The sequence below is a fragment of the Simochromis diagramma genome, unplaced genomic scaffold (genome assembly GCF_900408965.1).
Source record: "Simochromis diagramma unplaced genomic scaffold, fSimDia1.1 OVJJ01000483.1, whole genome shotgun sequence".
Taxonomy (NCBI): Eukaryota; Metazoa; Chordata; class Actinopteri; order Cichliformes; family Cichlidae; genus Simochromis; species Simochromis diagramma.
In genome coordinates this window covers 2,122,947-2,139,129 of record NW_024386835.1, presented here as the reverse complement: position 1 = coordinate 2,139,129, position 16,183 = coordinate 2,122,947, and the positions used below count along the sequence as shown (strand labels likewise).

General features: G+C 40.7%; 1 protein-coding gene across 2 annotated transcripts; it reads left to right on the top strand.

The window, feature by feature from the left end:
* Positions 1–2,851: 2,851 nt before the first annotated feature.
* LOC120731655 (receptor tyrosine-protein kinase erbB-3-like) lies at positions 2,852–15,590 on the top strand. Of its 2 annotated transcripts, none has more exons than XM_040028766.1 (15): positions 2,852–3,259; positions 7,414–7,589; positions 8,950–9,136; positions 9,537–9,662; positions 10,411–10,476; positions 10,714–10,832; positions 10,945–11,086; positions 11,289–11,402; positions 11,498–11,621; positions 11,749–11,822; positions 11,951–12,041; positions 12,167–12,184; positions 13,087–13,298; positions 13,398–13,524; positions 15,533–15,590. In XM_040028766.1, exons 1-14 carry the CDS (start codon positions 3,172–3,174, stop codon positions 13,469–13,471), a joined length of 1,611 nt encoding a protein of 536 aa, XP_039884700.1. In that variant the 5' UTR covers positions 2,852–3,171; the 3' UTR covers positions 13,472–13,524; positions 15,533–15,590. The 2 variants fall into 2 exon arrangements, with proteins under 2 accessions (XP_039884700.1, XP_039884701.1); XM_040028767.1 differs by having other exon boundaries at positions 2,856–3,259; positions 7,432–7,589.
* Positions 15,591–16,183: the final 593 nt, after the last annotated feature.

Below are 16,183 nucleotides of genomic sequence, written 5' to 3'. Positions count from 1 at the left end.
TGTGTCTTTCCTTTACTGATTTGAGAATAAAAGGAGAACGCTGTGAATGATTGATGACTGCTTATTTTCATTCTAATCGGATGAGCCCATGATGATGACTACTTAAATCCTGAGCCTTCCTTCCTCCAGAACACACAGCTCCCTTATTTTCAGGCATTCTGTTGTAGATTTATTGCTGTCCTTGCAATCATTGTCCTGTTGTGTGATTTACATGTTAGACAGCCTCACTGGACTCTAAAATACTTTGGTACACATGGGAGTTCATGGTGGACTCAATGACTGCAAAGTGTCCAGGTCCTGTGGCTGCAAAACAAGCCCAAATCATCACCCCTCCACCACTGTGCTTGACTCTTGGTATGAGGCGCTTGTGCCTGTGGTTTTTGCCAAACAGAGCACTGTGTATTATGCCCAAACATCTTCACTCCAAAGGGACGTTGTTTGAGAAGTCTTGTGGTTTATTTAGATGCAACTTGATGCTAACCCGAGCCCTGCTGCCATGTTCTTTATCCTAGCAACCTTTCCAAACAACCTCTCAGCCCGTGTCTAACTGTAGTTTCATGAATTTTAATATCTAACATGCTAGCTGAGTCTTGTAGAGTTTGAGACGTGGCTCTTGGGTTCCTTGCACCCACTTACCTTTCTGAACTTTTAACTATGCATATTCCTGAATAGGTCTTTAAGGTCAGCTGATCAAGGAAGCAGAGTAAAGCACAAGAGGAGACCATTTAAATGTGACTGCGTTTTGACACTTTCTCTTTGTTGTATTTCTTGTTCTTCTATTTTTCTGTATTTTCCTGCTCTAGTTTTTTCCTTATAGGTTTACAGCACTTTGGTCAACCTATGTTGGTTTTAAATGTGCTTATAAGTAAACTGACTCAACTTGACTTGTCTGAACATTGCACAGTCTGACCTTGGGTTGAATTTGCTGCCAAACCTCCTGCTTTTACAAGATGTGATCACAGTAGCCAATAATCAAGAGTGTCTGATCGCTCCTATTTCCTACAGAAGAGTCCGGGGAAGCCTTTCTTTTTCACATGACACATGAGGGAGTAAAGGGATTTAAATGTTTAACAGACTAGGTTTCATTGAATTTGACAGTTTAGCAAAAGGAAGATAAAGACAAATATCGACATATGGAAAAAGTGCATATTTAGGAGCTGAACATTTTAGTGGTGTGTACAAAACAGTTTAATGCACTTTTTCATGGTTTGCATCAGGTGCAAAACGAGTCCATTTACTTTCACTACTCTCAGCTTTGACCTGAAGCACCAACATACGTCAGTAGCTTTCTGTGAGATCTTTCTTTGGTAAAACAGCCTGAGAGTAGAGTGTTAATTTGAGCATCAGGTTCCATTAAAGATGTTAAAGTCTTTTAATGTTTCTCTGAACTTCTGTTCCTAAGCAGGCAGCTTCTGTGAGAAGAAAAAGGAAGGAAATGCTTTTGATAATGATTCCTGTCATTGGTAAAACATTAACTATTTGTTTTTGAGTTTCCTTCTTACCTTTAGGCAGGGGGGGGGGGGGAGAGAGAGAGGTTATACATGTGAAGAAAAAACAAAATTGCATCAATCAGATTTATGCAATCAGTGTGTCAGTCTGTTTTCCACTGAAGTTATTTTGTATGGCCGTGTGTGCATGACATGAACTGGAGGTTCAGGCAGAGCCAGTTTCCACAGAGCTGTTCAGCTTGCTCATCCACTGTAACTGGTACACGGTGTTTGCGTGAAGATAAACAAGATGACAACAGAGATGTTTTTTGTTACAAAATCTCACATTAGTTTGGTTTAAACGTGCAGTTTGACTTACTCCCCTGTACTGAAACTATTCAAGAACTGCCTTTGTTATACAAGCAAATAACAAACTTTGCAAGGAGTCCCAAGTACAACTGTAAAATCACGCAGGAGCAATGATATGATGCAGCAATTAAAAAAAAAAAAAAAAAAAAAAAAAGCAATTGTGCATTTTCAGACTTTGAGGAGGTCAAAGTCCTGTTATCAAGAAAACAGATGTAAGAAACATGCCATCAGATCACATGTGGAACATGCAAAGAAGCAGAGAAAAAACTGAAGAGATCATAAGTTTCTGTTGTTTTCTGCAGCAAAGGACAATGGGAGGGAGTGACTTGCATGCGCTGACTGTAATAATAAAGCTATTTACATGCGCAGAAAAACAAGACTGATAAATAAGGGCTGAATTTTACATGATTTAACAAATGATTAAAAACAACAACACAGACTTGTTTGCCTGAATAATGTTGGGGAATTCACTCACTCAAAATCTAGCTACATTTAATCATTTCACAAATTATAACAGATACACGCACACACTATCAACAAAAAACGTTGTCTTCATGAAATTTTCATCACATGTTGACAAACAGCAAGAAGAAAATGGCCCAGAACCAGTGCAGCCATGCAAAAAGCAGTTTTTAATGCGTTCATGTGGCAGAGATGCATGGCACAGCTTTGCAATGTCATCCTCCCACATAAGAGCTGGAAGGTGTTGTTTTTACTGATATAATATCTTACTCTTTGTGTTACTATTGTGGCACACTTTTGTTGCTATTTTATTGTCATTTTTAATTCACACCAATATTATTATTATTACTGAACTGTAGACAACAGAACTGTGGATCAATCGGCCTCACGTACAGAGAGGGAAACTGTTTTCTGAAGGCAACACGCGTTTTTAATACAGTTTCCAACTGGACATAGGAGCAAAGGTTTGAACGCATTTTTCAAGTTGTTTTCGATGTTTCTACTGGCTTTCTTTTATGCTATTGTGTGTTGAGCGTTTTGCTCCCGCCCACAAAAATCAGTGCTAGAGGAAAACAGCCGCTCCCGCTACTGATTGGCTCCGCGGTGCGCTCCAAACACCGCGATGTAGTGACTCTTCTCCACACAAACCCGAGCGGTCGACTAGTAAGATTGTGACAAATGTAGCGAAAACACAAACAGGTTTTGTTTTTCTAACTGGATGTACTCCTTCTGTTCGTGAGGACTAGAACAAGTTGAAGCAGAGGATTAAGAAAACGACAGCCGAGTAGTGGTCTAAATGATCAGACTCGGAAGCAACGAGGGGATTTGGGAAGATTCAAGGACACATTTCTTCTCTATAAATACGATGGTGATGTTTATTTGATTCGACGCCAGCCTGGAGATTTGAATAAGAATGAAGGTCCTTGTGAAGAAGGTGCAGCAGGTGCTCTACGTCCTGCTGCCGTGTGTACTCCAGCTCTGCTGCGCTCAGACTCAAGGAGGTGGGCATAAACACCCGCACACACATATTCACACACGTTTATTTTTATCATTACCCTGGGAGAGGAACGATGAATACAGTGGCGGTCCTAGGCTGTTTGGAGCCCTGGGCGAACACTCCCCCCCCCCCCCCACACACACACACACTAATTAATGTTATCTTGTTGTATCCCTGTTGTGGTCAGTGCTATCCTCTATGTTGTTGCATGCTGGGGGCAGCAGGTTGAGGGTCACAGATACCAACAGACTAAATAAACTGGTCCACAAGGCCAGTAATGTTGTGGGGATGGAGCTGGACTCTGTTAGGGTGGTGTCTGAGAGGCAGATGTTGTCCAAGATATGGATAATACCTCCCACCCATTCCATGACGTCCTGGCTACTCACAGGAGCACGCTCAGTGAGAGACTGAGTTTACCAAAAAGCGCCACTGAACGACACAGGAAATCATTCCTGCCCGTGGCCATCTCCCTGTACAATTCCTCCATCTAATACACTGTAAACACTGCAATAGTTACACCCTTTTTATACACGATCTTTTTTACTCTGTAATATTCTTGTCATTTTTTTAATATTTATTTATAATCACCAATGTTAATCCTTGATATTTAAAACTGAGTGATCTGTATACAGGGCTGGACTGGGACAAAAAATCGGCCCGGGCATTTTGACTAGAGACCGGCCCACCAGGTATTATACGAAAAAAATATTAAGCCTTTGAATAAAAACAAACGCTGTTGTGACAGTGATGTACGCTGTCTTATTGGTCTATGTATGATTTCTATACGTTGTGCATCAGATAAAAACTTTGGCTGTAAGATTCAGATAATTATTTAATAAAAGCTAGATATTTTAAATGAGAATAAGAAAGAAAAGTATTTCTTTGTGCCCCCCTCTCCCTGTTAATGCCCTACCTGCCCCCCTGGCAAAACTTTGCTAGACCCACCCCTGCACAGTTACCAGCTGTCAGCTACTTAGAAAAGGATCCTGGTGTTATTTGTCTCTCAGAAACAGTTCATAACTTCCCTTCAACTCATTCATGTTAACTAAAAGGTGAACCTGTTTCTCCATCACCTGTTCAGCTCTGATGATCCAGTAAGGACATCTCCTGGTTTCATCTTCATGTTTCCCTCTCACCAGATAACCAAACCGACATAATGACCAAGATAAGATAAGATAAGATAGAACTTTATTAATCCCTCGGGTGGGTTCCTCTGGGAAATTCGGTTTCCAAAAGCACAGCACCGACAGAAGTTACAGTTACAGAATGTTATGTGTGTATATATATATATATATATATATATATATATATATATCTACACACACACACACACACACACACACACACACACATATATATAAATACAGAGACAAGTATAAATAAAATATACGAAGGGGATAAATAGAATAAATAGGAATAAAAATAAAAATACAAGTGAATTGCACATTTCAACCAGCAGCTTTTACAGCTGTGGCTCCAGCAAACATCAGCTGATACTAGAAATTAATATGAAATAAATTCTAACAACAGCTGATCAAGCTTGAACATGCTGCTGTTGTTTAGCGCGACAACCGCTGGTTTCCTCTTTCTGGCGGAAACAAGCGAGAGAGAAAAGCCGATCAGCTGATCATTGATCAGTTTCAGGATTGAATGAGAGAAGAAGAGACAACTGACAGCGTAAAGACAGAGAAAAACTCCAGCTTTGTGTCTTTTTCCATTCTAGCTGAAGTCCGGGACAAACTGTGTTCCTTTTCACCTCAATATGAAACGTGTAATATTTTCTCTGAATACGGAACGATTCCGTTTTTTAGGGGACGGTTGGCAACTCTAGTAACTAACCTTATGAATAAAATAAAGTTCACTATCAGTAACATAGCACCATAACCACCCAGCTGTAGAAACTCCGTCATGCTAGTACAAGTTATTGTAACTGACGGTAAAAAGTCAGCACAACGAAAATAAAATCCACCTAAACTTGGTTTATATCTGACTCAGATAGACTGCAGGTCATAACTTCTTACCTGAAGTTCAGTTCACCTGATACTCGGACCGGCGGCCGCCTCGGGTCTCTCCTCCTCCTGCCTCACCTTTCCCTCATCCACCTGGCCTCTTGTGGCAGCTCCGCCATAGCCACCACCAAACAACTGAGTTGTTTTTACACATCGGTCAGCATCTGGCCAATCCATCACCTTTCATTGTTTATACTGTTATAAAAATAAATTTAAAAAAATCATCGGCCCATAAAAACAAAATATCACCATCGGCCCACCGGGCAAATGCCCAGTATGCCCGATGGCCAGTCCAGCTATGTCTGTATATATTAGTGCTATTTCTTAGATGTGTAAAATCTGTAACATCATTATTGTTTGGAGTTTAGTCTGTTACTGTTACTATTTTTCCAATTTCTTCTTGGACCAACTGTAACCCACATAATGTCCTTAGGGATTAATAAAGTGTTCTGATTCTGATTGTTTCAGGATGACCTGCCATTATCCAATGACACATCTGCTTACCTGTATCTTTTGCTCGTTTCTCCTCTTCTTCTTTGCTCTTTTTTCTAAACTGAGCACCTGATGGCTTAGAAGTTTTCTTGTCCATCTTCCATTGGTTTGAATTTTGCACTCCAGTATGAACACCCATCCCCTAACCCAAGGTTCACAACAACATAACCTAATAAATCTACACCTTAGTTCACAGATTTGCTTTGTCTGGGTTTATTTCTGGGATTTCACACAACCCAGGATTCAAATCATGAATACATAATGGGCTTGGATTTACAACATTATGAATGAAATGTGCTCTATTTGGAAGCAGCCGGCCCCCCTCCCCTTTCGACGGGTAGTGTGAGACTTTAAATCATCAAACTGTAAATTATAAATTTTAAATTGTTATTGATCCGTTTACCCCTAGTCCTAAAGTGTATATTTATTTTCTTAATCTTTTTATATTTATTGTTTGTTTAATTGCACTTCTGCAACTGGGGCCTCGTCGTCTCGTCTCTCTATATACTGGACTGTATATAGCGGAGATGACAATAAAGTTTACATTGACTTCAGCACAGCAGCAAGCAGGCGCACAGAGGGCTCTCGCGCTCACTTGCAAATTATAAGTCTGTATCATAAAGTCTAGTGTTTTCGTGTTGGTTTGTTTTTATTTTGTTTTATTTTGCGAGCAGGTTATTAAATGCCGCTCCAGCCAGCCGGAGAATCCCCCGTCGCCCCGCCCCTCTCCTCCCTGTGCCGCAAGCAGCAGGCGCACCTCGCAAACTGAGGGCGCCCTTACTCCCACCGATCGGTGCCTATGACATCCCCAAAATGCGCTGGCATGATCTTTTCTTTTCTTTTCTTTTCTTTTCTTTTCTTTCCTTTTTTTTTTTTTTTTTTTTGGCCGATGCCCGTGATGCTGCCCCCACCACGATGCCGCCCTGGGCAACCGCCCATGTCGCCCTTATCAAAAATCGCTACTGTCTGTGGGTTTGTTTTTTTTTTTTATATAGTTTAAAAACGGCTCTTAAACTTGCAAGTTGATCTTTAAAATCAAGCCAGAAAGGTGTGAACAGATGCCTAGATACAGATATCCAAGAAACCAAGTAGCTGTGTGGTGTCTGTTTGTCAAACTGAAGGCTTCCACTTTCCTTTCTGATAGGAGCCAGTTTGGTCTATCTGAAGGTAGTGGCACGCAGCGCTGGCACTACGGTTTCATAAGTCAGTGTTTTGGGATTGTACCCTGTAACCAGATTGTAGACTGTAACCAGTGTTGAGGTCATTACCCAAGAAAAGTAATGTATCAAACAATTTCACCTGAAACTCATTGACACATACACACACTAGTTAGCTATGTAAACCTATAGGCTAGAGTCAAACACACCAACACAGTGAGGAGACAGCCCAAAGCCACTGCAGAGTGATCTCCACAGCCACACAAACAGCCACATTTCTAAATATGTTTCTTTAATTGACAGAACATCTCTCTGCTGTGCTAACGTGAATGGAAAGTGTTTATTTTTAGTTCATCAATTAAACTGTTAAAACTGAACATGATAAACTAGGTAACGCAGTGTGCTGGAGGTTGTGGGAAATGGCTCGCTTTATACTGACGTGGATAGCCTTTTAAAAATCAGATGATTAATGAATTCACTTTTTTTTTTTTAAATCTAAGAACCTTTGCTTTTCGCAGTGACCGTTTGTGACGGCACCAAGAACTTTCTGAGCACGATGGGAAATTCAGAAATCATGTACAGCTTGATGAAGACGAGGTACAATAACTGCGACATTGTGATAGGAAACCTCGAGATCACCATGATGGGCCACACCAGAGACTTCAGCTTTCTGGAGGTGAGGTTGCAAACATTACGAACAACAAACCAAGAGAGAGTTTGACTACCATTTTCTCCAGCTAAACAAAAACAAAACTGAGGTAATAATCTTTGGCGCCAAAGAAAAACGATTACAGGTCACCAGAGAACTTCAATCTATACACCTAAAAACCACAAACCAGGTGAGAAATTTGGGTGTAGTGATGGATGCAGACCTAAACTTAGAAAAACACATTAAGACAATAACAAAATCAGCTTACTATCACCTCAAGAATATTTCAAGGATAAAAGATCTGATGTCTCAACAGGACCTGGAAAAACTAGTCCATGCATTCATCTTTAGCAGGCTTGATTACTGTAACAGCATCTTTACAGGTCTACCTAAAAAATCAGTCAGACAACTACAGCTCATTCAGAACTCTGCTGCTCGAGTCCTCACTAAGACCAAAAAAGTGGACCACATCAGTCCAGCTCTGAGGTCTTTACACTGGCTGCCTGTCCATCAGAGGATAGACTTTAAAGTTCTGATGCTGGTCTATGAAGCTCTGAATGGTTTAGGACCAAACTACATCAGTGACCTCCTGACCCAGTATGAACCTTCCAGATCCCTCAGGTCATCTGGATCCGGTCTTTTATCAGTTCCCAGAGTCAGAACCAGACACGGAGAAGCTGCATTCAGCTTTTATGCTCCTTATATCTGGAACAAACTCCCAGAAAGCCTCAGATCAGCTGAAACAGTCAGTTTATTTAAATCCAGGTTGAAGACTCACCTGTTCTCAGCTGCATTTGAATAAAGCACCAAATCCACACTTTAAGCTTAAATTTCAAAACTTACATTAACTACTGATTTTATCTACTGTTCTGATTTTATCTGTTTTGATTTTATATACTGTTTTGTTTGTTTGTTTGTTAATTAGTTTGTTTGTTTGTTTGCTTGTTTTAATCAATTTTAAATCATGCTTTTTATTTGTTTTTGTTTCTAATGTCTCTGTAAAGCACTTTGAATCACCTTGTTGTTGAATTGTGCTATACAAATAAACTTGCCTTGCCTTGCCTTACCATTATTCCTTTCACTGCAAATGTGTCACCGACAAGATGAGTAAGTATGTGAATCAACTGTTTTCATTTGCCCAGGAGAACACAGAAAGTCAAAACATGTTGTGTTTGATCGCTCTCTGTAATGGATTTTGTCTCAAATCCAGAATGAGCTCATTTATGCCCCCACTCCTTTTGTGCTAGTCATGCCACTGGAGTCACAGTAACTAACTCAGTAAGCAAACACACCCCTGCTGATTTGTGACCCTGATAACAATTTGATTGAGCAGAAGAATTGACAAACTGCATTTTTCTCTTCCTTGTTCTTTTCTTTTGCCTCGCAGTCTATCAAGGAGGTGACAGGGTACATCCTTTTTGCTATCAATGAGTTCAGCCGCCTCCCACTGCACCACCTGCGCATCATCAGAGGCAGCACACTGTATGAGGACCAGTATGCCTTGGCTGTCATGGTCAACTATCAGAGGGATGGGGAGCATGGCCTTCAAGAACTGGGCCTGACTCACCTCACAGGTACACAGAGAGTCATTCATTTGATGTATAGAGTGTGTTTAACATGTGGGAGGCTGGATTGGAGCAGATAAGAGGTCAAGTTGGATGTGGCACTCTTACTGTTAGAGCTCCCACACCTACACAGTTCAGCCACACCTTTAGAATACCGGTTGTTGAAACGCAGCAGTGTGTGTGTTTGTGCCCGTGTGTGTGCTTGTGTGAGTAGGAGTGATATGAAGTCCCTGGAATGTACCATGTGCTCAACCGCTCAACTGCCAGTGTAACATGAGCTCCAGCACATGATACGTTTGCTGTGTAGTAAACAGAGAATGGCAGAGTTTGTTAGGATGAGGCACAGGCCTGTTCGGGCTTGCTTTCCTAATTGTACTGCCCCATTTACACCTATGTGTACCTTCTACAGAGATCCTCAGGGGAGGAGTGAAGATCATCCAGAATAAGTATCTGAGCTACGCCCCGCAGGTGAACTGGCTGGACATAGTGAAGGATGGAACAGCCCAAATTGTGATAGAGGACAATGGGCCTGAAAGTGAGTGCACAGGGTTGTAACTACACACAGATATATCTGCGTCTTGTTTTTAGGAGCCAGAAGTGAATCCGTTTGAGCCGACAGGTTGGAATCTTAAGCTAATACTAGCAAGCTTAATGTTAATGTGCATCCATAGACTGATGCATTGCATTACACAGACACAAATACCTGCTAATTGTACTAACATACAAATAAAATAGTAGAATTTCACTCCACAAAATGATGCAATTAACCACACAGAAAACACCCAAAAACCTCCTTAAAAGGTGCAAACCCGACAAACATGGTAAAGTGGACCATCTGAGGTGACACCTAGCAGACACGTGGTGGTCTAGCAGCCCCTGGTCTCAAACTTCAAAGCCTTAAAACAATTTAAACATGTGAGTCATTAAAAAAAAATAAGCACAGAAGGTCAAATTAGTTCTAAAGACAGAAGCCATTTTTTGTTTAAGTCTGTAAACATGTTATGTTTACGCTGGCGAAACATTTTAATATGAATGTCTTATTGGGGTTAACTCGCACTTGGATTCACCCTCAACTGGCCATTAGAGGAACTGCAGGCTTCATTTTTCAGCGCTGCAAGTTGCATCTTGTAACTTGTTGAGGTTTCATTTTTTGCTTCTGCTGAACTTTGGATTTAAAACAAAAAACAAAATCTGAACTTTTCCTTTAATTTAAGACTTTTGTTCTGGTTTTGTATTAAAATGCAGAAACTAATGAGAGTTTTTTTTTTATTTTTTTATCTCAGAGCCTTGTCACAAAGCCTGTGGAGACGTGCCATGCTGGGGTCCAGGAAATGACACATGCCAGATCTGTGAGTGATATCAAGCACTTTTATCTTTAATGTCTTGATTTTCCACGCACTGGTTACCTTGTGATGCCTTTGAGATGTCTCACACATGAGTCATGGCTGCTGCCAGAGTTGTTCATTTACATCTTGTATTGCACATTGTTAATAATATGCGTAACTTCAAAGTTAAAAGTTTAATATGCATCTACGGTACAGTTTTAGTTTCACGCCAGGTTTTTACAAGCGTCGACTCTCTTACAGTGACAAAGACCGTGTGCGCCCCTCAGTGTAGTGGCCGCTGCTTTGGTAGAAACCCGAGCGAGTGCTGCCACGTTGAGTGTGCTGGAGGTTGCACTGGGCCCAAGGATACAGACTGCTTTGTGAGTCCAAGTCTTCCACAGGCTTTAATGATAAGATATTTTCACATGTTGCAGTACAGAAAACGCAGATGTAAAAATAAAATGTTCCTCTGTTATAAATTGCATTTTGCAGGCCTGCAGGAACTTTAACAACTCGGGCTCCTGCGTGCCTCAGTGCCCACAAACTGTGATCTACAACAAGCTTACATGTAGAATGGAGCCCAACCCCAATGCCATGTACCAGTATGGCTCTATTTGTGTGACCCAATGCCCCAGTGAGTCCCACACATGACAATATTCACATAAACTCAGAATTTATACATAGTTTCTTCCTGTAAGAATGCTGTTTTTACATATTTTTAATCATTGTTATGACTGCGCTGTTCAGCTTTCTTCACAGTGTTTACTGAAGGCGTAACGCAGTCACTGACGATCATTTATGCATTTATTCTCATGTGTTTTCTGTTTTTTTAATAGAAAACTTTGTGGTGGATGGCAGTTCATGTGTGAGCAACTGCCCATCTAATAAAATGGAAGTGGAGAAAAATGGTGTGAAAACATGTGAGCCCTGCAAAGGCCTCTGCCCTAAAGGTATTTCATGCAGATCAAACTCAAGCTCTCTCTACAGATACCTTACAGCTTTGCTGTTATTAACTGTTTCCTTCTCATCTTTTTTTTTTCCCCAGTTTGCCATGGCACAAGCTGGACTGATTCAAACAGCGAAACGGTCGATGCTCGCAACATAGAAAGTTTCATAAACTGCACTAAGATCCAGGGAAGTCTTAACTTCCTGGTGACGGGAATAGAAGGGTAAAAAAACTTTCTTTCATAAAACGCAGCAAAGATTTAAAAAAAATATTCTCTAGATCAACCTGCACTTTTTTGACGTTTTTGCAACATGCTTTTCCTTTTACTTACTTATTTCATTTTGGCTCAGTGATGCCTACAACAACGTACCACCCCTTGATCCAGAAAAACTGAAAATCTTCAACACGGTGGAGGAGATTACAGGTGTGTGTGTGTTGTGGGGTTGTGCTTTTTTTTTAGACTGTCACTTAGACTGCTTTTATCTTTTTATGTTATTTAATGCCATTTGCAGTCTGGTTGAGGCTTCTGAAAAACAATCTCTCTGTTTTCAGACTTCCTCAACATCCAGTCGTGGCCTGCAAGCATGTCTGACCTGTCAGTCTTCTCCAACCTCCAAACAATTCAGGGAAGAAAACTTTACAAGTGAGAAACTGTTTTTTTATTTTTGTCTTTTCTGCATTGTTATGCTTTACTGGAATATAAAAGTAATTTTGTTTTTATTTTCTTTGTTATTTCTAATTTTTATCCTATCTTGTTATCCTGTTTAGAGGAGTGATTAGTAAAAGGTACAGTAAAGATTTCACATGCTCACATCTCTCTATCTCCTCTTAGAGCCTACAAATGTTCTGTCTGAATCCGTGGTGTTGGTATTTTTCAGTATGATTTTTTCAGGGGTAATTCAGCACTGGGATTGTTTGGTTAAGCTGGCCGTGGGCACAACTTTTTAAAGCTGGGAGTGGCAGCATGTTTTTGACATCAATTTGACAAAGAAAAAGCTCTTTTCAGGCTGGTCTCAAGCTTCAGTAAATGAGAGGAAAGCAAGATGGGGTACATCAGAGTACTTTTACCTGGGTTTAAATCCCGTCTGAAACCAAAAGCACTAAAGCATTAAAAACAAACCGCCTTCTCAGCTTTAATGAGTTCACATATAACTAAAGAATTTACCAAAGTAGATTCTACAAAATTGATACCGCAGTATCAGTTTTGTTGTAGTATTTCCATACTACATACTACATGATGCATGAAAATACTGAAGATTAAACATGAATATGTTTGTTGGCTGTTTGTCTTTGTAAGTACACGGGTTATGCAATTTGAAAAACATGACATTCAGACACCGAATCACTGAATTCATATTGTGTCTAAAAGGTATCAAAATGAATAGATGGTGATAAACTTCTTGAAGAAAACACACTGTGAAAGATTATATTACATCATTAAATGTGATCAGTAAGAACAACAAGAAACACAAAGTGCCACACTGCTGGATTTTGTGCAAATACAGCTAAAGTGCATTAATTGTGTTTGTAAACCTTAAACATTAATGTCTGACATCATGTTCTTGAAAACTGCTAAACCTAAAAGAAATATGGCTTTCAATATTCACTTTGATTTTGTGGTATTTTAAACAAAATTGGAACATTTTCATCCACTTTCTGACCTTTATTTACTTCCTGCTGTTCTACAGGAGCTATGCACTCCTGGTGGTTAAGATCAATTCTCTGACCTCGCTGGGGTTGCGCTCGCTGCAAAACATAAATGATGGTGCCGTGTACATTAAAGGAAACAAGAATCTCTGCTATCATGATACTGTCAACTGGACACGGCTTTTAGGCTCCCGTCCACAGAAACGTTCAAAGCTCTTAGTCATGGCCAACAACCAAAAGAAGGGTGAATGTGGTGAGTGGGGGCGGACCATTTAAAACTTGCAAGACGTGATTGTGAACAATGGCTGTGCTCATAACATCGTTTCTGTTTTGGTTGCGTCCTTGGTTAAAGAAAAGCATGTGTGTCACCCGCTGTGCTCCTCTGATGGCTGCTGGGGTCCGGGCCCAGACCAGTGTGTCAGCTGAAAGAAATACAGCAGGGGAGGAACCTGTGTACCAGACTGCATGTTCTTAACTGGGTCAGTATTCACAAAATGACGTATAAAGCGATTATTAATATAAAGCTTTAACGGTGTAACATGTATGCAGGTTGTTAGAGAGTGAATGACAAGAAGGAGTGGTATTAAAGAAACAAGCAGTGATTTAGAGAATTGATCTTTTCTGATAGTTTCAAAAAGAATTTACATTTTAAAGCACAAATACTCGCACCCTGTTTGAAGTGACACATTGCAAATAGATTATGTGCAAATACAGATAAAGTACATGCTTAATCGTATCCACCGTGCTCTCTGTGCACAAATCAGCAGGGGAGACAAATTGAATAACTGATTCAAATGCATTGCCGCCCACTTCTAGTGTGTTATAAACAATGTTCCCTCTAAACTGCGCGCATGCGGTCTCTGCGCACAGAAAATCTGCGTTGCGCACAAAAAACAAAATCTAACCTGAATTGAAATTAAAATTAAAATGTTAACAATTTTTGTTTTGCAGTGTTAGTCAGTAAGTGACTGGCTGCTCCCGTATGGGATTAGAACGATGCCACCTTATCCCGTAGTCCAGCCAATAATGCGATTCACATTCGTATATACGCAGCTAATCAACGTCGTTGACAGGCTATGACAGCGTCCTTATGTGCCGACACAGGTAGCAAAGCGACGTGGCTGATGTGGAGTGAAGCCACGTTAATGACAACGTGTACAACCATTGGAGATGTGAGCAGGACAGACGGCACAAATGACGGGAAAGTGTGGACTTTATACCAGTTTTTAAATTGTGTTGATAAGCCACGTAAAACCAGACTTATGATAAAAATATATGTAATGTTTGGTTTTCTTCCTGAATACTATCGTTGTTTATATTTACTGCAGGAAGAAACAGTAAAAACAGCGTTTTATAAGGAAAACCTCGAAAGCACTCTCCGCCCGTGAGCGAAAACAAAACCAGAAAAAAACCCCACCCTTTCCTATTGGTCGAACAATGTACCATGTCGACCAATCAAAAAATGATATGGCAACCTGGCATTTAGTTGTTTAGGAAAGGGCGGCGGTGTTTTGAGACGTGAGAGATTCGCGATGTTTAGCGCAAATCTTGTGTAGTTAGTGTGCAGTGACTGCTGAATGTTACAGGTGTTACAGGAGTGATACATCTCCTGTTGTCAGGCCTGCAGGTATCAAGCTGTTGTTCTTCTTTATCTCATAGTGGACAGAAATTATTTTTTGGAGTGGCACAAATAATTTGTGTGGCATCAAATTTGATGCAGAACACCTGATTGTTCTGTAAATAGTTTAAAATGTTTACTTTAACAAAAAAAAAAAAAAAACCCCGCCTTGGCTGCATTTTTAGGTAAACGGCTGCAAAAAACATATTGCATAACACAGTTACTTTTTTGAAGAAGTAACTATATAATTAATTGCCCAACATTGGTCATTATATTGTTCTGAAGGCAGGACTGTGATGCAATTTTCTGCCTCGCCATTAGAGGGCTCGGCCGTTTTGTGAGTAATGTTTTGACTGGGATGAAAAATGGTGTTCATGGAGGCGGTGTGAATCACAAGTTATGCTCGGGAGCAGTTTATGTGGGTTCATTGAGAGTGTGCGTCCATAAGACTGGTGAGTTTCAGGATATTTCTTGTGTAAGAAGGATAGCCTGTATGTTTATCGCTCTGGACATCCTCTGTTTGTACATTTTCTATACATTTTCTTATTTTCTATAAGTTATCGCTAAGCTAAGCGGGCTAAGCTAAGCTAAGTTCGCCTAGGCCATACTGAGTTCGGTTTCAGTTGGTGATTTGTTATGTGTATTTGCCTTCTTTAGTTGGCATCATAAGTGAGTGGGGCACAAGAGTTAAGTGATGGAAAGATGTTTATTTTCTTTGTTGCCAAATATGGTTCAGACTATAAGTAAAAGCCGCCAGCTTAGTAGTAGGGCCTATAAGACAAGTATGTGGCTGTAATATGTTATATGGTGATTATTGTTGTCTATAATTTGATTGTAATTTGTGTTCTGTTTTTCCATTCTGTTTGTAGAACCACACACACATACCCAGACCCACGCTAAATCTGCCATTAAAGAGCTGAACGATCATCCCCTGTCCTCGTTATTTTCTGGAGGGTCATAGTGGCACTTGACCTGTGCACACCCTGCGATCACCACTGTAGAACTGAACCTCATATCAGAAATCATCACAACAAAATTGGTCCTTCGAGCCGGATCAGGTGATTACAGAGTGAAGATGGATTATGACCCCCAGAGAGCAGGTGCACGTCCACGGAGGGCTGTGCGACCACCAGGATGGATGACTCAGTATGAAGGCTACACACTGCCACAACTGCTACATTGGAGCAACAGCAGACTAGAGAAGGATACGCCAAGATGACGCCCCTCACCCAGACTCCTGGTTCTATTGGAGCTGCAGGACAGACCCCAGTGTCATCCAGCATCCCTCAGGAGTTCATGAACATTGTGCAGCAACTGCAGGAGGACAACAAGCAACTTCAGCTGATGGTAGGAGACATGAGGAGGCAGATGGATCGTAATGTCACCACGTTGGAACCAACCTGCTTACGTTCTGCCCAGCAACCAGGGGGCTACATTTCAGCTGATGACACTTGGGTCTCCACACCTCTAACTACACAGCCTTTTCCCCTGAGACCAGAGCAGCACAATATATCCTACAC